The sequence below is a fragment of the Choloepus didactylus genome, chromosome 13, assembly GCF_015220235.1.
Source record: "Choloepus didactylus isolate mChoDid1 chromosome 13, mChoDid1.pri, whole genome shotgun sequence".
NCBI lineage: Eukaryota > Metazoa > Chordata > Mammalia > Pilosa > Megalonychidae > Choloepus > Choloepus didactylus.
Genome location: NC_051319.1, coordinates 64,151,367 through 64,175,578, shown reverse-complemented (window position 1 = coordinate 64,175,578; position 24,212 = coordinate 64,151,367). Strand labels below are relative to the sequence as shown.

Here is a 24,212-nt window from a genome sequence, read left to right as displayed (position 1 = left end):
AAATTTTTAAGAAAATTTACCACACAGAAAAAAGGAACTATATTGCTTCAAGAAATACTAGTGCTCTTAAGAACCACAGAAAGCCGTCTTAACATTATACCAGCTGCCATATACAGAAAAGAAAAAAAAAAAAAAGTTACCTTTTTGTGCAAGGCATGAAACTCGCTGTACCTTTTTTCAACAAAATGTTTTCTTCCGTTCATTAGCACTTCTATCTTAAACACCTAAGGAAAAAATTTAAAAGATTAATTCCACCAGTTCAAAAACCTGTATTGTCTTATGTGGTAAGTTAGTGACCATGATATATTTCAGCCCTTTAATTACAGTAGCTGATCCCCCAAAACCCAGCAGGCTCAGGAGACCCTGGTCCAACAGCACTGATTAATGAGCACTCGAACCAAATGCTCACGAACGAACTACTGTGTTGTCAGCAAATGTGTCTAAGAGCAACAGAAACTTAAATGTGTTAAAATGTTCCTTAATCTTTTGATCAAAGAATATTTCTCACTTAAAATTATTATTTCGCCTACTGAATGGGATGATACTGAAATAAGAGAGTGAGACAACGCGGTACTCTGGGAAAAATCTCAGGTACATGGGCATTCCATTATGGGTGTTTCAATGACAGCAGCAGCACTGTGTCATCCATAAGACAATCATGCAAGCAGCAGTGCATTTTAGGTTAATTTCTTCCTAACCTACATATTCATCTCTAGTCTCAGCTGGGCTTATTCTGCTGTTTGCAAAACAGAGAAAATGTAGTAAAGGTTCATTTTCCCTGCATGATACAAGTGACAGCTTGTGCCCCTACCTCCAGAAGGTTGAAAGGCCAGATAAAAAGGCTCTCTGGGTGCACTAATTAGTAGGCACTAACATGACATTTTCTTGATTCTTAGGTCAGTGGGTCAAGACTGAGAACAAGGGAGAAGAAATAATGTGATATGCTCATGAAAATACAATGTTAAGGTGGGGTGGGGAAGGGATGCTTGGCAGGAACTAAAGAAAAGGTGCTTGGTTATTTCTAAGAGTTTGTATTTGACTCCTGTTTTGCCGAGTAAGAGTCTGGAAATCACCAAATTCAATTACTTATTAAGCCTGATTTCCTGTTTCATTTGCCCTCTGAATAAAAACTAAAGTTGACGTCATATGACACTAAAAGCATAAAAGGCATGCTTACTTTAACCCTAAAAATAAGAGCTACTAATTTTAGCATAGAAGATATAAGGTTACATACTTTCATTCTGAAAACACATCCCTATGGCTCTATATTTCTGACATATGTAAATATGACTACTTCAGAAAACCAGAACTTGTCATCAAATATAAAAGATGACTACAATTTTTGTGCTTAAAATCAGAAACAACATTTTCTGTTGCCATGACTTAGTTTAAGAAGAAACCTGCTTCCATCAAATAAGTAATAAATTTTTACTAATTTAATAATTATCTTACATTAACATTTAGTTTTACATGAAATACTCGTAAATAAATACTTTTCTTTGGTGAATCAGAAAAAGCATTTTCTTCTAAAAATTTATGCATATGCTTCAAACACTCAGATACATGTATATTATTTTTTAGACAACAATTCTGTTTACTAATTCATCAAAGAATATTCTTCTTCTTTAATGACTTTGCCAAAAAATAGAATCAGAAAAATATCCTGAGAAACACAGAGCTGCCTTTTAAGGGTCAGGTCCCAGATTTAAATCAGGACAATATGGTGACAATGAAAGTAGTTACCATATGCTGAGCTATATGAAAAAAATGAATTTATGATCTGGATCCAGTTCCTGGAGGCTTCATCACAAAAGCCACCACCTTAATTGGCATGTTTGCTGCAGAATAGATAGGAGAAGAAAGCTAAAGACTCAGAATGCTCTGCCTAATGGGTCACCGACCTCAAACTGCCCCCTCTGGAAGGCCAGGGATAAGACACAGTACCCAGCGGGTGCCTCGGGGGATGCCACCCCTTCTACTGACCAGGCAGCTCCATTACCAAGTGCCACAGCTACTTTTCACAAGCACTGAGTTCACTGGGTGAGTGAAGGAGGGAGGGGAGCAGGGTTCACACACACACGCTCACACACATTATATTCTTAACTAAGGAAAGATTTTTAGAAATTTTAATTCTAATATGTTTATTATGTTGCCATGTAAAAAATACACAACATATCTAACATTGTTAAGATTTTTTCTTGTGAATTCCAGGAAAACATCTTGGAAAGGAACCTGGTTAATCAGGAAGTTCACTGATTGACTTGGTTAATCAGGAAGTTCACCTTTTCACTTTGCCAGGGCAAAGTGAAGCAAGAAATGGAGTCGATTTTACAGATTCTATTTCCCTCATACCAGACTTTTTTTGTTTTGTTTTGGTCTTTCTGATTTTCTGACACATGTTGGCCCTGATGCCTGGAATACCCTTTTCCTACCTTTCTCTCTGGGCAAACTTGTAGTAGTTCTTATCTAACTCATAGGGTGGGAGCATCACAGGGATGATGGCTGGAAAGCACTCAGTACAGTATAGGACATTCATTCATTCATTCATTCAAAAAATATTTATTGAGGGCCGACAGTGTGCCCAGGAGCTGGTCTAGGCTCTGAGATTCAGCAGCGAACAAAGGAGACAACAGCCTGGTCTTCGTGGAGCTGCCATCCTATCTAATGAGTGAGGCAGACTATAAATACATAAACAAATAACATGATGTCAAGAAACAAGTGCTCTGAAGAATAATGCTTCACAGTAAGGAGGTAGATTACCAAGGCTGCTGGCTTTAGACAGTGGAATCAGACAGGGCTTCCCTTAGCACAAAGATGGTAAAAAGTATAGAATCCAGAGGTAAATACCAGGAAAAAGATGTACAAGAGTTGAAAATGGTTGCCTTTGGGATTTGAGACTGAGAGAGGGTAAACAAGGACTGTTTCCATTCCTATTTTTAAAAAATGATTTTAAAGTTAAAGGCTGAAGCCAGGAGATTTCTGCTTCTGGCCAAGATGGAGTAACAGGGAGTGGATTTACCCTCCCATGTGAAACAACTAAAAACCTGGACAAAAATTTGTAAAAAAATGGTTCTCAAAGTGTTGGACATCAGGCAACAAAGAACAGTGATCCCTGAGAACCAGGACACAAACTGAGCCCTATGCCTATACCAGCTTACTGCCTTGGGAGTTTCTAGGCCCCTGCCTCAGGAGAGGAACCCAGGCAGAGTCCAGTGATCACCTAAGTTAAGGAGATGGAGCTATAAATGGGGGGAAGCCAGGTGGTTAGAGGTTGCAGAGCAGGATATTGGAGAAGAGTGAGCAGCACACAGAGAGAACTGAGATCTGCCAAGGACAACCCTGGAATACTCAGCTGAGTACTGATCAGCAGGAAGGGAAGGAGAAACTACCTGAGGGCAAGGAAAGGAATAAAGAAAACAGTGCCCAGAGCTCACACAGGGACTGGGAGTAGTGTCTGTTACCAAAAGTCAGAGTAGAAAATCGCATAATTCACATGGCATTATTTGGGGTACTCAGAGTGTGACTGTGGTTGAAAGGAGAAGTTTAGGGTCGTGTATGTCACTAGAAGGAAAGCTGGAGGATAAAACATGGGACCATATAACATAGTGAATCCTGTTGTGGATGATGACTGTGGTTAATAGTACAAATATAAGAATGCTCCCCCATGAACTAGAACAAATGTATATCATTATTACAAGGTGTTAATACTAGGGTGGCATATGGGAAAAAAAAATACAACTAATGGAAGCTATGGACTATAGTTAACAGTAATATTGTAACATTCTTTCTTCAGTTGTAACAAAGGTACCATACCAATGTTAAGTGTCAATAACAGGGAGAGTAAAGGGGTATGGGATTTTTTTTTTCCTGGAGCAATGAAAATGTTCTCAAATTGATTATGGCAATGAGTAAACAACTCTGTGAGTATACTGAGAGCCACTGATTATAACCTTTGGATGGACTGTATGGTTTATGAATAAAACTTTTTTTAAAAAAGATTTCAATAAATAATTTCACATAAAGACATTCTTATGTAAAATTGGCATTTTCTTTATAATTATGAGTGGGAGGAGGCAAAGAATACAATGACTATTAATACAGTCTGACCTTGAGTCATGCTAAAGTTTTACCTGCCATTACATTCACGTTACTGATGTAAATACCAAGACAGTGAAAAATGCATGAATGTCTTATTATTGTCAAAATAGTTTTGCCCTCTGTGCCAGGTAGGATGAATTATGTCCCTCCAAATGCCACATTCTTTAATGCAATCTTGTGGGGGCAGAGGTATTAGTGTTGATTAGGTTGGCATCTTTGGATTAGGTTGTTTCCATGGAGATGTGAACCACCCAACTGTGGGTAATACCTTTGATCAGATTATTTCCATGGAGGTGTGGCCCTGCCCATTCAGCATGGGTCTTATATATAAGTCCTATATAAGAGCTCAGACAGAAGGAGCTCACTGTTGCTGAAGCTTGGAGAGACATTTTGAAGGCAGCTGTTGAAAGCTGATGCTGACATTTTGGAGAACGTCACTTTGAAACACAACCTGGGAGCAAGCAGACACCAGCTACATGCCTTCCCGGCTAACAGAGGTTTTTCAGATGCCAATGGCCTTTCTCCAGTAAAGTTACCCTATTGTTGATGCCTTATCTTGGACACTTAATGGCCTTAAGACTGTAATTTCATAACCAAATAAAGCGCCTTTATAAAAGCCAATCCCTTTCTGATGTTTTGCGTAACGGCAGTATTAGCAAACTGGAAAGAGTCTCAGGGTCTCCCAAGAGTCCACAGACCACAATATGACTGCTATACTAGTTCATACAGACTTCTGTATTTAAAAGTTACTTCTTTTTCTGTATGTAAATTTTATACCCATTTAGGTTGATTTGAGAAATTACTAATCTTCATCCACTTACTTTTACATGATTTTAATAATTCTTATTTTAAAAACAAAAGTTTCATCAGGGAAAGTTTAACACTTGGACTTCAGAGAACATAAACACAGAAAGTGAATATTATATGTTCGATGACGTCAGACAGCTATGTATACAGTCACTTTTCCACCACTTAACATAATAACCTCAAAAGACAGACAGAACACTATAGAATTAGGGTTCCACAAACAATAGAAATAAATGACACATTTAGGGTGAGAAGATGATACAAAGCTTAACTCTGGGGTGGTTCTTGGGAGAAAAATTAAACTTTTCACAGGAGGTAAATTTAACTGTTTTTAGCAACTGTTGTAGGTTGATTTGTGTTCCCCAAAAAGGTATGTTGAAGTCCTAATCCCTGGTACTTGTGAATGTGACATTTGGAAATAGAGTCTTTGCAGATGGAATCAAGTTAAGATGAAGTCCAACTAGATTTAGGGTAGGCATAAAGCCAATGACTGGTATCCTTACAAAAAAAAGGGAGGGGGGATTTGGATACAGTTACACAGAGGGAAGATGGCCATGTGAAGATGGAGATGGAAATTGGAATCATGCATCTATAAGTCAAGGAAAGGCCAAGGATTGATGGCAGCCACCAAAAGTTGGGAAAAGGCAAAGAAGGATCCTCCCCTAGAGCATTCAGAGAGAGCATGGCCCGGCTGACACCTTGATTTCAGACTTCTAAGCTCTAGAACTGTTGGACAATACATTTCTGTTGTTTTAAAACAGGAAGAAGAGGAGGAGGGAGGGGGAGGGGAGGAAGAGGACACAGCAGTGGCAAGAGACCACACACACTGAGAAGAAAAAAATCAATCAATTGAAAATGATCCATAAATGATACAGAGAATAAAATCAGTACACAAAAGCATAGAAACAGTTCTTATATTGTAATTTCTTATGTTCAAGAACCCAGAAGAAAGGTTGACCACGTTAAGTAGACACTTGGAGGATATAAAAAAGACCTGAATAACAGGTCTGGGTCCTGTTGATTAAATCAACAATGTCTATGATGAAAAATACACTGGATGGGATTAACATTAGATTAGACACTGCAGAAGAAAAGATTTGGGAATTTGAAGACTTAGTAATAGAAATTATACAAAATGAAATATATAGAGGAAAAAAGATTCAAATAAATTAAAAAAATAGAGCATCAGTGAACTATGTGACAACTTAAAATAGAGAAAATTTTTGTGAAATTGGAGTCCCCAGAGGAAAGGAGACATGGAGTGGGAGGGAGGCTGAAGAGAGAAAAACATAGTTGAAGAAATCATAGCTGAAAGTTTTCCAAAATTGATCGGACTATAAAGCTACAGATCCAAGGTCAGTGAACTAAACATAAGAAAAATGAAGTAGAGGGGTGGGGTGGACCCAAGCATAACATAATCAAATTGCTTAAAACCAGTAAGAGAGAGAAAAGAGACATTACATATAAAAGTAACAAAGATAATTTTGATACCAAATATATCTATTTCTATAGATAATATACTTATAAAATGATCCAATGCTATATACTTCAGTTATTTTTTAACTTATTAAGGAAATATGTTCTATTTAAATTATCACATATAAGATAAAAATGAACAACTTAAGACCAGTTAAATTTCTTAATCATTATTTTTAAAACATTTAGATTATTCTTCCCAGTGAAACAATAGCAACAACAAACATTTCTATAGCACGTATGTGCAGGCACTGTTCTGAATTCTTTACATACAGTAACTCAGTTAATCCTCATAAGAACCTTATGAGGAAGGCACTATTTCCCCCATTTTACAGGTAAAGAAACTGAGGCATGGAGAGACGAAATAACTTGCCCTTGGCAGAGCAACATTTTAAACCTAGAGATTTGGCTCCAGAATCTGTCCTTCTTAACCATTACACAACACTGACTCCCAATGAATGGACCCCTTATATAGCCTATTCAGTAGTGAAACTAAACTCTTGGAAGTGGAGAAACCCAGAAATATTTTGGAGTAATAACAGTATCTTCTATCCATTCTCCTCCCAGAGTTCTGTTTCTTGGAAATTACTTTATGTCTTTCCGTGCAGCTACGTGCAGCCTGTATAGCTTCCCCCCCCCCCCCCGAGAAGGGCCAGGAGAACATTTAGAATCAGAACACTAATCTATATCAAAAGTATCCAACTCTTAAGAGCAGAAGGGTATACATTACCTCTTCTTAACAGGGTCTGTGCTCTACCACCACCTCCCGACTATCCTTGTATCAGTGGTTCCAAATCTTAGTTTGGATTATTTTACCATAAAAATAATATGTGCTTATGGAAAAAAAATTCACATAGTACAAAAGAACATAAACTGAAAACTGAAAATCTTTTGCATAAGAGATTTGTGAAAGTCCTCGCTAACTCAAGAGGCATCTTAAATATCCTTTCAGAAACTGTCTACATATATTAAGCTTTGTATGTACATATGTATATAAAAGTTATTTTACTTTTTTACACAAGGGGAATCAGACCATACAGTCCTATCATTTTACAGTATTTTTATTTTATTACATTTTGGACTTCTTGACTTATCAGCTCATTTTGATTCCCCCATTCTTGGATCCATAGTACTCCTATGTATGAATGCATTATAATTTATTTAATCTGGTCCCTATAGTGGACATTAGGTTATTTATAATCATTCACTTCTGCACAAATATTAAAAAAAAAATGTAATTACCATCCTTGTTGCTATGTACACATGTCCACAGGACAAACTACCAAACATTTTGCCAAATTTTCCCCTCAAGTGTACCAAACTGAGACTGCCTGGTTTATCCTTATCAACACTGGCTAATAGACATTTTGGCCAATCTGTTGAGTGGAATGAGAATTAGGTGGGTATATGTTGACAAGTGTGTGGTGGCAGATGTTTTAATTCTAATTTATAAAATTGCAATAGAGACTCAACCTAGTGTTTAGCACTCCTAGACACATTTTTGCCTTCAAAATTTTACATACATCCCTCTCTACAAAGCAAGGGAAAATTCATGTAACTAACTGAATGCACTAAGGCTTCCAGTTAGATTAGCTTAAAAAACATAAAAGTTCATTTCACTAACTTCTAGAAACATTATTAGGTCATTAGAATTCAAATTGAAAGGAGAAAAAGTGCTTTTCAAAAGGGAATTTTCAGACTCTTATATGTGATTTTTAAAAAACTTTTTATTCTGAAATACTTTTAAACTTACAGGACAGTTACAGAAATAATAGAAACCCCACACAGAGAATCCCAACATAGCACTATTTTCCCAAATACCCAGATCCACAATTTTAACATTTTGCGACATTTGCCATACCAGTCTATCTATCCATTAATCTATCAGTTCATCTATCAATCCATTTGTCCATCTGTAAATCCATTTCCTGAACGTGAGTGTAGTTCGTACATATCACATTCCTGAACACTTAATACTGCCATGTACATATCTGAAGAACAGGGATATTCACTTACGTAACCACCTGAAGTGAAGTTATCAAGTTCAACAAGTTTAACATTGATATAAAGCTTACATTCCATGTTCACATTTTTTCATATGTCCCAGAAATGTCCTTTTGGGCCTTTTCTCTTCCATTATTACATCCCATCCAGGATCGTATATTATAATTGTCATTGTCTCTTTAGTTGCTTATTATTTTTAAAAATTTAATTGTGGGAACATACATACAACATAAACTTTCCCATCTCAACCACTCCCAAGCATACCATTCAGTGGGATTAATCACATTCACAATATTGCAGTTCCCTCACCACCTATCATTATCAAAACTTTCTCACCTTCCCAAACAGAAGCTCATTATGCATTAACTCCTTATTCCCCTGCCCACCCCCCCAGCACTGGCAACTAGTACTCTAATTTTTGTCTCTATGAGCTTCGCATATTCTCTGATATTTTCTTTGTAGTTTCCATAGGACTTAAATTTAACATCCTAAATTTATAACACTCTCATTTGCTTAGAAACTAACTTATCTTTAATGGTATACATAAACTATATTCCTATACCCCTATGTCCCCTGTCTTCAGTAGTTCTTGTCACAAATTGCATGTTCATACATTATGAGTTCCAAACTACTGATTTGTCATTACATTTCATGCATTTGCCTTTTTAGATCCTACAGGAAGTAAAAAGTGGAGTTAAAAACATAAAATACAACAGTACTGGTGTGCCAGTTTGGATATATTATGTCTCCCAAGAAAAAGCCATGATCTTTTAATCAAATCTCATGGGATATTGGGATTAGGTTAATTCCATGGAGACGTGACCCACCCAACTGTGACACCTTTGGTTAGGATGTGACCTCTGACTGAATGCTTCCATGGAGGTGTGGCCCGCCCATTCAGCATGGGTCTTGATTAATTTACTAGAGTACTTTAAAAAGAGCCACACAGGCCCAGATGCCAGAACAGCTGCAGGTGAGACAGATATTTTGATGATGGCTGTTGAAAGCTGATGCTGACATTTTGGAGAATGCCATTTTGAAACACAAACCTGAGAGCAAGCAGACGCCAGCCACATGCCTTCCCAGCTAACAGAGGTTTTCCGGATGCCAATGGCCTTTCTCCAGTGAAGGTATCCTATTGTTGAGGTCTTATCTTGGACACTTAATGGCCTTAAGACTGTAACTTCATAACCAAATAAAGCCCCTTTATAAAAGCCAATCCATTTCTGGTGTTCTGCAAAATGGCAGCATTAGCAAACCGGAACAACTGGCATTTCATTTTCCTCACTGGATGTTCTTATTTATTCATACAGCTTTGGTCTACTGTCTAGATCAAAGTGTCCTTTCCTTTTAACCTGCAGAACTCTCTTTAATATCTCTTGTAGGGCTGTTCTAGTGGTGACAAATTCCCTCCGATTTTGTTTATCTGGCAGTGCCTTAATCTCTCCCTCATTTTTGAAAGACAGTTTTGCTGGATACAGAACTCTTGATTGGTTTGTATTTTTTTTCTTTCAGCACTTTAAATATGTCATCCCACTGCCTTCTTGCCTCCACAGTTTCCAATGAGAAATCAGCATTCAATCTTATTGAGACTCCCTTGCATGTGACAAGTTGGTTCTCTCTTACAGTGTTCAGAATTGTCTCTTTATCTCTGGCATTTGACAATTGGATGATGATATGTATTGGTGTGGCTCTATTTGGGTTGTATCCTTTTTGAAGTTCACTGAGCAACTGAATGCGTGTATTCATCTCTTTTGTTCAATTTTGGAAGTTTTCAGCCACTATTTCTTGGAATGTTCTCTCTGCCCCATTCTCTTTTCTCCTTCTGGAACTCCCACTTGGTGTATATTGGTACACTTGATTCTGAGGCATCTGTTCCTTAACATTGTATCCAGCCATCTACAGGATCCATTCACCTCACTGAGTGTCTCACAGCTTCACTCCTTCTTGCAGCTGCTCAATATTCCATTGTGAAGTACGCCAGAAACAAAGGCAGACACTATAATGCCTCACCAATATGGACTAACAACAATGTGTAAACTCAGAACTGAATCTTAAAGCACAGCTTATCAGGGGAATGCTTATTGAAATGGTTCCTAGATTGTAAGCTCCTACAGCAGTCACATCTATTCCTGAATTGTAATGGCTATCTCCAAATTCTGAGATGCTGATCCCTTTGTTTATAACCTGATTGGTCTCTCTGGGTATCTGTGTGACACCTGAAACTCAGAGTTAGAGTTCAGCAGATATCAATGTCAGTATTAGCTCATACAGCAACCGTTAAAAAAGCTGAAAAAGAGTCTGGACTTCAATTACAGATATGAATGAAGCATATCTGGTTAGGACTAGGGCAAATAGGGCCAAAAGGTAAAGGGCGATACTGACTGTGCTTTAAAACTTCAACTTCCATGTGAAACCAAGGGAAGAGATGTTTATTTGGTGCAGGATCTATATTTCCAAAACAATTTAACTAGTATAGTCACTTTATTCAAACACCATAACTACATGGAACTGTGACTAGGAAATGAGATATGGTAGGTTTGTATAGGTTAGTGTGAAATAGTAACACATCCCAAAGTAATTTGGGCAGAGAATAAAAAATTATATGCAGGGCCCCCCTGAGGAGCTGGGAGAAAATGCAGAAGTGTTGGACATCCTCACCTGGATTGTTGCTGATGTTCTCACAAATATTGAGGACTGAAGGTTTGGTATGCTGAGCCCTCTATCTTGGGGCTCACCCTTACGAAGCTCGTTACTGCAAAGAAGAGGCTAAACCTGCTTGTAATTGTGCTTAAGAGTCTCCCCCTGAGTACCTCTTTGTTGCTCAGATGTGGCCCTCTCTCTTTAGCTAAGCCAACTCCCCTCTATGTGGGACTTGACTCCCAGGGGTGTAAATCTCCCTGGCGATGCAGGAAATGACTCTCAAGGATGAATCTGGACCCAGCATCATGGAATTGAGAACATCTTCTTGACCAAAAGGGGGATGTGAAATGAAACAATATAATAAAGTTTCACTGGCTGAGAGATTTCAAAGAGAGTAGAGAGGTCTCTCTGGTGGACATTCTTATGCACCATATAGATAACTGTTTTTAGGTTTTAATGTACTAGAATAACCAGAAGTAAATACATGAAACTATCAAACTCCAACCCAGTAGCCTTGACTCTTGAAGACAACTGTATAACCATGTAACTTTCAAGAGGTGACAGTGTGATTGTGAAAACCTTGTGGTTTATCCCTTTATCCAGTGTATGGATGGATGAGTAGAAAAATGGGGACAAAACTAAATGAAAAAATAGGGTGGGATGGGGGATGATTTGGGTGTTCTTTTTTACTTTTATTTTTTATTCTTATTTTTATTCTTTCTGGTGTAAAGAAAATGTTCAAAAATAGACTGGGGTGACGAAAGCACAACTATATGATGGTACTGTGAACAGCTGATTGTACACCATGGATGATTATATGGTATGTGAATATATCTCAATAAAACTGAATTAAAAAAAAAATTGTATCCAGTTAGTGTTACAACAGAGTTTTCCTTAAATACCAAGAGCCAACAACAACAACAACAACAAAAGAGAACATCTTTCCCATCTTTGAAGATTAATCTGCGTGAGTGCTCTCCTTCAGAGCATATTATCCATACAATGAGTTTAGATGATAGATTGAGGCCAAAATGTAGGTAGGTACACCCTGATCCTTTCTGCATGTTTCTTGGCTTAGGCATGCACATGGAATCCAAGGAATTCCTGTTACATGGATACAAACTTCTCCTCTTCCTTAGGAAACAGTTTCTTCATGGTCCCAGGCACTGCACTGTATGTACTAGTCAGAAGTCCCTTGCCCCAGGCAGCCACTGGACTGCTCTCCCACAGCATTCTGTAAGACAGCTTTGTGAGCTGCCATCTATACATAGGTCAAGTTCTGGGATAGCAAATCCTTCAGGCCAAGACCAGACAGATTGGGCCAGACCTGCATACTCCCTCTATGTGCACAAGGGTGACTCTGCTCTCTCTGGAACCAGATCCAGGGATCTGCACTTGGGAGTGTGGGCTGGCTCCACGCTGAGCCAGTGAGGTATGCAGGAGGGGCAAGCCAGGGTGTCATGAGATCCTACCGCTTTTAAATAGCCTTTATCTTGATTCAGTACTTGCCTTGTTACTGCAGTCCTTGAACTGTTTCCTGCAGCTTTGGAAAAGATGTTTCTGCCAGTTCCTGCTGTTCGTTCAGGGAGATGGAGCCCTGAAGCATCTCACTCCACTGTCTTGATTGGGGGCGGGGGGGGGGGGGACTAAGTTCTTAAATGTTTCAGAGTCAGTTTTTTTCCTTTGCAATGGTATCTCTGAAATTGTACTGGAAGTCAATGATAAAATTTTTTTTAATTTGGGTTTATAGTCACATTTTCAGAAATGTGCCTGAGACATAAAATAAATTTAAGCTGAAAAAGGATTTAACTCATATTCCAGGTTGAAATGGCTCCTGCCTTACAGAAGCTTACACCTTACAATGCTATTCACTTCCAACCAAAACAAAAAAAAAAAGTGGTTTTTCTATAATAGGCTAATCTGCAATAAATAACTCAAGTGCCAGCCAAGTAGGGTTGGGAATTTTCTATACAAAAAAAGTTTTCGGTCTACTGTTCTAAGCAGTTTAAATCACTGGGCCAAGAATCTGGGATACACATGAAGAACTATCAGCTTAAAACATTACTTTTATATGTGTTTTAATATTTGTTCAATAAGAACAAGATACACTAAATATTAACTCCAAACTTGAAATCAACATAACATGGCTTATTCTCCTTCTTGAGTAGGAATAAGCAATAGAGGTAAAATAAAGAACATTTTTATTCCACTTTAACAAGAAGCCAAGAAACTACAGACCTAATCTAAAAATAAAATGGGAAAAAAAATTTTACAGCCTAAAAAGCACTCAAATTAGAATAAGAAGCCATAGGGCCCCAAGAAGAATGCCTTCAAAGAGAAAACAGGTATGATTAATACCAATTATAATTAACAAGGTGGATGGTTTTAGTAATAGGCTTAAAGCATTTATCTTTTGCTGTCAGGAAAAAAGGTACTTAAAAATTCCAATAAAAACAAACAAAACTGTATACAATGTAAAGGTTCATATACAAAGCAAACTAAATGTAACATGATTTGAAGCAGTTTACAGAATAAGAGAATCTGACACAATGCTTTAAATATTCCTCAGTGAGCAGTACAGATTTATTAATTTGTGAAGCTATACTACCTTCTTTACAGTTCCAAACATACTTAATTATACAATGAAAATATAAATAAGTACATAATTATAATTTTGTAAACATTAATTATTGTGCTCAGTATTTAGAATTAATCTACAAAGCATAGAAATCTATTTTTATACAACAGATTATAAATATTTTAAACCTTGTCAGTGTAAAAAAATAATGGCACAACTAACAGAAGACAGGAGATGGGGGGAGAAAGCTAATGGGTACACATTTACTTATCTTACTAATTGATTCACTGATTATCAAAGGATACTGTTGAAAATTGGTGAGTCGAGAAAGAGGTTCAAGTAACAAAGCAGCTAACAGAAAAAGTTATGAAGTTACTCTTTAAAATATAGATGAAATTAAATCATACACATAGTGAAAATTGAGTGTGTATGGGTGGGTGGGGAAATGAGTTTTCAGTCTACTGAAATTTATTTTTCAAAGTGGAGAGACAATAAAGATTTTCTAAGATCCATACAACAAGGCAAAAGGTTAAAAGTTGGTAGATTGTGAATCTGGGTGGTGGTGGTGGTGGGGGGTGTCCGTTGAATTCCTCTGTATGGGTTTTGTATTATTTTTGCAACTGTCCTGTAAGTTGGAAATTATTTCAAAATTAAAAGTTTATTTTAAAAATTCAGACATCAAGAAATGGAGATACAAATGTGTTATTAGAGTCATGGGCCTTCAGAGAGAGAAATCAGGAATGTTCAATTAACTTCTGGTTCTAGAAGGTACTATATAAATTTGATTCTTCCTTTTACCTGTTTATGTGGCATCAAATTTTTTTCCATGTATACGTCTCACTTTAACACATTCTAATTCTAATGTTATACCTGCTAATGTTTTTAATCTCTCTGGTTATAAGGGAAATATTTTCTTGAGTTTACTGATACTTATAGGATTACATGTTTTCAGTCTAGACCCTAGTACAGACTAATTTTTGCTGCAGCTCCTTGACTGTTTAATCATGAAAAGTCCTCCTTTTCCTTCTCCTCTTAGGGCTATATCTATATGACACAAAGCCAATTAATCAATTCAGTGTAAGAGAAAAATGCACTCAAATATAACAAGTCTTACATGTTGACTGGTTACATAATTTTTCATTACTTTCAGTATCAGGTAACTTTGACCGAGATTTTCTTTGAAACGTGAATAATTACTACTGTTTCATTGCTTACCTGAGTTGTTGTGACAGTAAATCATATATTATACTAAACAACTGAACATTCTGGAAGACAGATGCCATATGAGCTCTACTATTCTCGTTTACAGCCTGGTTTGAAAGAACAAAAATAGATAAATTTTATCTCCACTACTTACTAACTTGGACAAATCTCTAAATATCTTTGAGTCATAGTATCTTCATTAATAAAATAAGAATGACAAAACAATGTCTACTGTACTTGTTAGAAAATAAATATCTTGGTGCTCTGTAAGATGCTTTGAAATGGAAGGAATATTATTAATTACGAAGAAGTTAACAAAGTTTCCAGCAGGAAGCACAGATGGTTTTCATGGCCATCAGGAGACAGCCTTCCTCACAGCTACTCAAAGAATGGATTTGAGGCTGAAATAGCTCCATCGCATGGAAAAACAAAAGTATCCATTGTTCTTCTCCCAAACTACTCAAGTAGTTTGGGAGAAATTTCCCCTTCTAATGACAAGCCTATGTATTCAGCAGAAAGGAGTACCTTTTCTACTATCTGCTTCCCAAGTCTTTGGAATCTGCCCCAACCCATCCCCCGAAGAAGCCAATCAGAGCAGACTTTTTCCTAAATCCTTCCACACCCTGGCTACCACTATACAGGGCATGCTCACCCACCTCAGTGCTCCTGCTCACCTGGGAGCCTTTCTAGGCCAAGGGATCTGTAGTGGGTTGAATAGTGACCCCAAGAAAGATGTTCACACTCTCACCCCTGGAACCTGTGTATGTGACCTCATTTGGAAAAAAGTCTTTACAGATGTAATTAAGTTAAGGACCTTGAGATGAGATCATCACAGATTATCTGGGTGACCCTAACTCCAGTGACAGGTGTCCTTACAAGAAATATAAAAGACACAAACCTGTGGAGAAGGTCATGTGAAGATAGGGGCAGAAATCAGAGTCATTCAGTCACAAGACGGGGAACACCTGGAGCCCCCAGACGCTGGAAGAGGCAAGGAAGGGTTCTCCCTAGACCTCTGGAAGGAGCACGGCCTGCCAACACCTTGATTTTGGACTACTGACCTCCAGAGCTGTGAGAGAATAAATTTCTGTTGTTAAAAGCCCCCCGGGTTGTGGTAATATGTTACAGCAGCCCTAGGAAACTAATACAGAGTCTTATCCTTCCCTCCTTCCAGGATTCAAAAGAAATTCCACCTTCATTCCTGAGCCTTTTCTGACAACTTCATGCATCACTATCTTCTTTACCTCCCATTTAAAGAGAGCCTTTAAATGGTATAATCATATTATTTAAAGAGTAGTTACAATCTCCAGTTTTCAGCATTAGCAACTTTATTCCTACTGACTCTTTTATATTTAATAGACCCCACAAATATACTGTAATTTTTAGGAGAAATTTGCAGGGAAAAATAATCAAGAGGAGCCCACAATGATGTGAGAAAAGTATTTACAATAAAGTACTAATTTCAAAGCAGAATAAAATATATTATCCTTAGTATGCTATAGTATAAAATATGCAACTGTATAAAATATGCATAGAAAGATAAGGGAAAAAGATCAAAATAAGGTCCAAGTGGTAGGATTACAAATTATTATATTTCTCTCTATAACCTAAAATTTTCACTACAGAATGTATTATTCTTATAATTAAAAGATTTAATGAAATTTCTGCCTTCTAAAGTTATACTGCAGTGAATATAATAGCTCTTCATATGATGATTATTCATTTTCTAATATAACTATCACATCCTTAGGAAATGAAATACAATTATTTATTTCCATAGATATTTATTGAGCATCTTCTATGTGCCAGCCACTTTGTTATACTGTCTTAATAACAACAACAGCAGCAGCTAACATTTTTTGAGTGTTTACTATGTACTAGGAACTATTCAAAGACTTTCACTTATTAACTCATTTGATCTGACCAACATCCTATGAGGTAGGAACTGTTACTCCCATTTTATAAATTATGAAATCAAGTCCCAGAGTTACATAACTTAAGGGCACAAAACCAGGAGTTGATTTATAACCCAGATTGTATGGGTTCAAATTCCACAATCATAAGCCCTGTAAAATACAGCTATAGCTACAATGTTGAGCAACCCCATCATCCTAGCCTTTATGGAGCTTACAGAATAAAAATAATGACATATTAATGAAGTAATAAAATAATTACATGGTGTGATAAATATTATAAAAGAAAAGTATAAAAAGCTACGTGAGTTATACCCAGTAAAAAATGCTTATTTAAGAAAAGCTGAGTATATAAGAGAGAACAAGATTTGCTCTCAAGGTTGGGAATGTTTCCCTCAAGAGCTGAGATCTACAGCAAAAGCCAGTGTGGCAACCCCTGGCCTGAGCAAAACAGGCCTGCAGATCTTTGGTGCATAGCACTCTGCATGACCTAGGCAGCTAAATGTTTAACCTATTGTCTTTCCAAGCCAGTGAAGAGAAAAAGGGTAAATTGACCTTAAAATGTAACTTTATGCAAGCAGGCAGGAAGTGAGAGGCTCTTAGTCTCATAAAAAGAGCAAAATGTAATTGTTCAAGTGTCATTGTAGTCCTTCCTGCACCACCCCCCAGGTCAGAGTGACCTGTTCCCGCATCTATGCTCCCTCTACCCTTAGGAGGGCCTTTGTCTTAAACCCTTATAAAAGGCTTTCTGCCCTTTTTGGCATTGCTCGGTCGTCTTCCCTGCAAATGTGATGCCTGCCCAGCCTGAGAGAGCCGTCACGATGTCTCCACGACTTCTCACCCTGTAAGCAAGCCCTGAATAAAAGTTCATGTATCAGAAAATGCTCATTGTCTTCTTTGGCCTTTAGACTGGCATGGCCCTCATGGGCTGCGACAGCCAGCAAATAAGAGAGAGCCAAGCATTGTGACCAAACGTGCAAAAACCCTGAGACACCTGGAATCAACTTTTTCCCCTCCATCTACCAATAAACCTCCTTGATTGCTAAAGAAACACTTGCACCAATAGTTAGATATTAAAAGTATCGTAATAGGTAATACTGTTTGGATTCTTGCTAAATGACAAAAAATGTGGTAACTATAATTGAGGACCCTCCTCATGAAAAAGCACACTGTTCCTGTTTAGGGGAAAGAAACTTCTTCCTTTCTACTGCCAGGTGTTAGGTGGCATTCACCCATGGTTTTAAAATATCCATTTATTAGAAAAAAGTAAGCTCTTAAAGATCTTAGAATACTCAGCCTTCTTTCGAAACTCAGAATTTTAATCCCTCTTAAGAAAAAATAATTATCAGAAATTTTACTCCCCTAGGATATTCTTGGTTTAAAATTTATTACAATTTAAAAATGATAATTATATTCTTTTATTTATCAAATATTTATTGAAAGCCTATCACGTGCTGGGTTCTGTTCAAGGTATTCTGAAGTTCATCAGTGAAGTAAAGTGACAAAAAGCTCTGCCCTAGTGAAATTCACATTCTAGCAAGAAAGACACAATTAACAATAAATATACTAAACAAGTAAATTATATAGGACATTTTAGAAAGTGACCACATGGTATGGGGGGAGGAGGATGGAGCCAGGTAAAGGAAAGTGGGAGTGTCAAGGGAAGGGCTGCAATTTTAAACAGACTGGTCAGAACAGGTAGTACTGGACTTTATTTATTTTTAATGTTAAATTTAAGTTGTGAGATTCCAAAAGGAGCTGAAAGGTCACTCTGGTGGACATTCTTACACACAATATAGATAATTCTTTTTAGGTTTTAATGAATTGGAATAGCTAGTAGTAAATACCTGAAACTATAAAACTACAACCCAATAGCCTTGAATCTCGAAGACAATTGCATAACAATGTAGCTTACAAGGGGTGACCGTGTGATTGTGAAAGCCTTGTGGATCACACTCCCTTTTTCCAGCATTTGGATGGATGAGTAGAAAAACAGGGGCAAAAAAACTAAAGGAAAAATAGGGCAGGGGGGTGGGACAATTTGGGTGTTCTTTTTTTACTCTTATTTTTTATTCTTACTTTTACTTTTTCTGTTACAAGGAAAATGTTAAAAAAAAAAGGATCGAGGTGATGAATGAACAACTTTAAGATACTAATGTGATCAACTGATTATATACTTTGGATGATTGTATGGTATGTGAATAAATCTTAATAAAAAAATTAAGTTGTGAACCTACTTTAAAAAACATGCATTGGGGGAGGATCTAAAATGGCGGCATAGAGAGGAGTGGAAGCTAAGTAGTCCCCCTGGAACAACTAAAATAAAAACAGAAACTACTAGTAAATAATCCGGAATAACTGCAGGGGGACAAACGTGACCGTCCACTCATCATACACCAACCTGAATTGGGAGACTTGCCCGAGATCACAGCATAAAATCTGTAAGTAAGAACTGCGGATCCAAATTGGGAGACCCCTCCCCCACAGCCCAAGCTGCAAAGCCTCGTGGTGCCAGAGAGAAGCTTTCTCCCAGCAACCGAATACAGCTCCGCTAAGCTCCAACTGGGGTTTTAACTAGCGAGTGTGAACTGCTCACTACGAGGCACAAATCCCCAACAAGCAGACAGAGGCTTTGGGTGACGACTGACCTTGGAGAGCCGGAGGGTCACCTTGGACTAGCTCTGTTCCTTTTTCGACTCAGTGGAGAAAGCCTCAGCCATTTTCAGTTCCCAGTTCTGTGACCCAGACAAGGGTACAGCACAGGCAGAGAGAGACCACTGAAATGCTAATGACCTCCCCCTAGGGGGTCTATCTTCTCTAAGAGGAAAGGGGTGGGGCCCAGATCTACTACCTGCTTTTCATTCAGAACTTAACACCAGTCAAGAATTATAAGCTAACAGGCACCACCTGCTGGGCAGAAAAGCACAGTGACCGGAGGCATCACAGGGTGTACCAATTTTCTAAGACACACCCTCAGGGAAATCGGATACTGAATATTTCTTCCTTCTGGGACCTGAGCCCATTCTGATCTGGGGACGCCTGACTGGGGTAACCAAGGAAACCATGCCTAGACAATAGAAAACTACAACCTACACCAAGAAAAATGAGGTTATGGCCCAGTCAGGGGAACAAACTTGCATTTCAACTGTGATGCAGGAATTGAAACAACTAATAATAAGTGGATTCAAAAAGTTTAGGGAAGATATGGCAAAAGAGATGAACCGTATAATGAAAACACAGGACGTACATAAGGTAGAAACTGAAAGCTCAAAAAACCAACTGGAAGAATCTATGGAAATGAAAGGCACAGCACAAGAGATAAAAGACACACTGGAAACATACAACAGCAGATCTCAAGAGGCAGAAGAAAACACTCAGGAACTGGAGAACAAGGCACCTGAAAGCCTACACACAAAAGAACAGATCGAGAAAAGAATGGAAAAATATGAGCAACATCTCCGGGAACTTAAAGACAAAACGAAAAGCAAGGATTTACGTGTCATTGGTGTCCCAGAAGGAGAAGAGAAGGGAAAAGGGGCAGAAGCAATAATAGAGGAAATAATCATTGAAAATTTCCCATCTCTTATGAACGATATAAAATTATGGATCCAAGAAGCACAGCGTACCCCAAACAGAATAGATCTGAATAGGCCTACACCAAGACACTTAATAATCAGATTATCAAACATCAAAGATAAAGAGAGAATCCTGAAAGCAACAAGAGAGAAATGATCTATCACATACAAAGGAAGCTTGATAAGACTATGTGTGGATTTCTCAATAGAAACCATGGAGGCAAGAAGGAAGTGGGGTGATATATTTAAGATACTGAAAGAGAAAAACCACCAACCAAGAATCCTATATCCAGCAAAACTATCCTTCAGATATGAGGGAAAGCTTAAAATATTCTCTGACAAACAGAGAGTTTGTGAACAAGAAACCTGCTCTACAGGAAACACCAAAGGAAGCACTGCAGACAGAAAGGAAAAGACAGGAGTGAGAGGTTTGGAAAACAATTTTAGGAGATATTAGCATAGCAATATAAGTAAACTGAACAAAGATGACTGTGAATACGGTTGAAAGAGGAAGGCTGGGATCATGTGGGACACCAGAACAAAAGACAAACAATAAAGACTGGGACTGTGTAAGTCAGGGAAACCTAGGACGCTCAACGATTGTAATAAAAGGTACAAATATGTTTTTACATGAGGTAGAACAAATGAATGTCAACACTGCAAGGTGTTAAAAATAGGGTGGGATTGGGGGGAAAATACAATCAATGCAAACTAGAGGCTAGAATTAACAGAAACATTGTATTATGCTTCCTTTAATGTAACAAAAGCAATATACCAAAGCTAAATGCATATGGGGGGGTGGGGAATAGGGGAAGGGTATGAGACTCCAGGCATTGATGATGATGTCTGACTCTTTATTCTACTTTAGGTTAATGCTATCTTTCCTTTGTCACCTTCTAGCTATCAAGTTTTTTTGTTTGTTTGTTTTCTCTCTTTCTCTTGCCTTTTTCTTTTGCCTCTCTGTCTTCTTTGACTCTTCCTCCGTCTTTGTGGAAGAAATGTCCTTATATAGTGAGTGGCAATGGTGCTCAATACATAAATACATGACTATACGGGAAACCAACGATTGTTTACTTAGGATGGAATGTATAGTGTTCGAACAAAACCATCTTAAAAGAAACGGGTTGATGAAGAAACCTTGAGGGCACTATATTGAGTGAAATAAGACAGACACATAAAGGCAAATATTGCAGGGTCTCACTGATATGAATGAATTGTAATATGTAAACTCATAGACATGAAATATAAGTTACCAGGGCATAGAATGAGGCTAAAGAATGGGGAGCGGTTGCTTATCATGAGCAGAATGTTCAACTAGGGTGAACTTAAATACTTGGAAATAGACAGAGGTGATGGTAGCATGTAATGAGAATAAATAACAGTGTTAAAAGGTGTGTGAAGGTGGTGGAAAGGGTAAGCTCAGAGTCATGCATGTCACCAGAAGAAAAGTTGAAGGTTAAAAGATGGGAATGTATAAAACAGTGAATCTTGTGGTGGACAATGTCCGTGATTAACTGTACAAATATTAGAAATCTCTCTCACGAACTAGAACAAATGTATTCCACTATAACTAGAGGTTAATAATAGAGAGGCATATAGGGAAAAAATATATACCTATTGCAAACTATATACTACATTTAGTAGTATTTGAACATTCTTTCATCAACAGTAACAAATGTACTATACCAAAACTATGAATCAATAATGGAGGGGGGGCGTGGTTAGGGGTATGGGAGGATCTGAGTTTCCTTTTTTTGTCTTTGTTTCTTTTCTGGAGTAGTGAAAATGTTCTAAAAATTGAAAAAAAATAATTGTGTTGATGGATGCACAGCTGTATGGTGGTGCCGTGAGCAACTGATTGTACACTTTGGATCTCTGGATAGTTGTATGGTATCTGAACAATCTCAATAAAAATTTAAAAATAAAAAAAATGCATTGATTCAAGACTGTTTAAATATTAAGTTTACCTAATGAAAAAATTACAACTTAATTTCTATATCATAACAATTATCACCTTTTCTAAATCTTCGTAACAAACATCAGTGTCAAAGACTCACAGAGAGAAGTTTGGAATTTAACAAGGAAAGGTTTCAGCATGAATCACTGTCATTCTTCAGGTAGAATCAGCATTTCTAAACCCCATATATAAGGAGCCTTGCAAAAGAGGGGAACAGGCCATTCCAAGAATTTCTTGTATTGATTTCTTTTACTCCAAACAAAGAGATTCTTCTAGTTACATGATCTATCATAATCACTTAATTTGTCTGACTTCTTCAAAGAAAGAACAATGGATCCAAGAAAGGTGTTGACTGGCAAAAATATCATTTTGCAAGTTTTTTGTTGTTATGTTGCATGGTTGTTTTCCCTTAGTAATACGACATATGTTGCCTCTACAGAGAAGAAACAAAACTGCAGAGCTGTAAGTTATGCTATTCACAGAAAGCCTGAAACAAATCTAAAGCAGCCAGCATCTGAAAACTCAAATAGGAAGGACAAACCTTTTCTTCAAACCGTACCTCTAGATTTGATGTATTACACATTCACAATTAAAACACCAACATCCCCTCCATCATCTCAACCTGAACATTATTTTCTCTCTCTCTGAGACAGTACAACCGTGAATTCCCAGGGCACATTGCACAGATTTAAAAGAAACTTTCTGATGAAGTCCTTTCCCGGGTGGAAACGGTTTACCAGACAGGAAACTAATACCTCCCATCACAATTAGTTAATTTGCTTTCAAAACACTGGCTCTCGTAAGTGTCCAAGTGTCTGCTCTTTACCTATCTGGAACCCGTGGTTTTTCCAAGCTTATCCTTTTACAAACTAACTTCTCATTATCTGTCTAATATAAACACATAAAAAGATTTCAAAAGAGGTGAGCTGGCTGCCTCTCAGGAATAAATATAGATGCAAGTAGGAAAAAAGAGTTCTACTAGTTTTAGTATGTAGTTTTTCATGGTATCATAAAAATAAAATAACCTGAAAAGATATATCTTAAGAAGAATGGAATGAGAACAAAAATGTATAAGGATAATTATTTCTCAATTAATATGTGGACATATAATGCACCAAGATGAATTATTTGTTTAACATGGTGGCAGCACACCAAACTGAAATCTGATTTTTAAAAGTGAAAAAATCATATTTAAAGTAATGAAAAATTACGAACAACCTAATATTTAAGTAGAGGACTGATTAATAAATGATGCCACATTCATAGCATGTCACAGAAGATTTAGTAATGTGAAATATTAATCTTGTTAAAATAAAAAAATTAAAAGCAGGCTATAGAGTGTACTATTTAATTTTCATTTTGTTTTGTGTTTAAGTATACATATTTACATAATAGTGTGTATGTTGTGTATACATATATATATATATCATACTTTACAAAGAAGATGAAGGGAAAACACGCCAAATGTTTTATAGGAGTTATAGGAAATTGTGTTCTTTGAACTTTTCAGGTTTTTTCTTTAATTTTTCTGTATTGCACACATGTATCTTATATCTTTTAAAAAAAATTTTAAGTGAAAACATCCTATAATGTGAACAGAAAAGCTCTGAATCACAAATTCTGGGTTCTAGGCTTCTTTTTGACACTTATTAGCAATATAAACTTAGGAAAATCACTTATGAGCTTTATGCCTCTTCATCATCCACAACACGGGCTAATCAGATGCTTTCCTATTTTACCTATATATAACATATCTATATATAAAATATATATTTTACCTATATATAACAACTGTGTATTGCTTTGCTTTGCTTTGTCATATATATTTCTCTCTTAAGTGCATTCTAAGGTAGAGACTGTGTGATATATATAACACTGTAGGACATATATATCCTACCATGCTTTACACACTGTGTAGGGCAAACAAATGTTACCTCATACACAGCTAAACATGCATG

At 37.2% G+C, this 24,212-nt stretch overlaps 1 protein-coding gene across 3 annotated transcripts in view; it reads right to left on the bottom strand.

The window, feature by feature from the left end:
* SNX24 (sorting nexin 24) overlaps positions 1 to 24,212 on the bottom strand; it is a 201,229-nt gene that overhangs the window by 115,590 nt on the left and 61,427 nt on the right. For 2 of the 3 annotated variants that reach the window (XM_037801800.1, XM_037801799.1), the window contains exon 2: positions 141 to 224. In XM_037801800.1, coding sequence (XP_037657728.1) covers positions 141 to 224 — 84 coding nt within the window. Of the gene's footprint in view, positions 1 to 140; positions 225 to 15,707; positions 15,872 to 24,212 lie in introns of those variants that run through there. The other variant, XM_037801801.1, reaches the window with a different exon arrangement.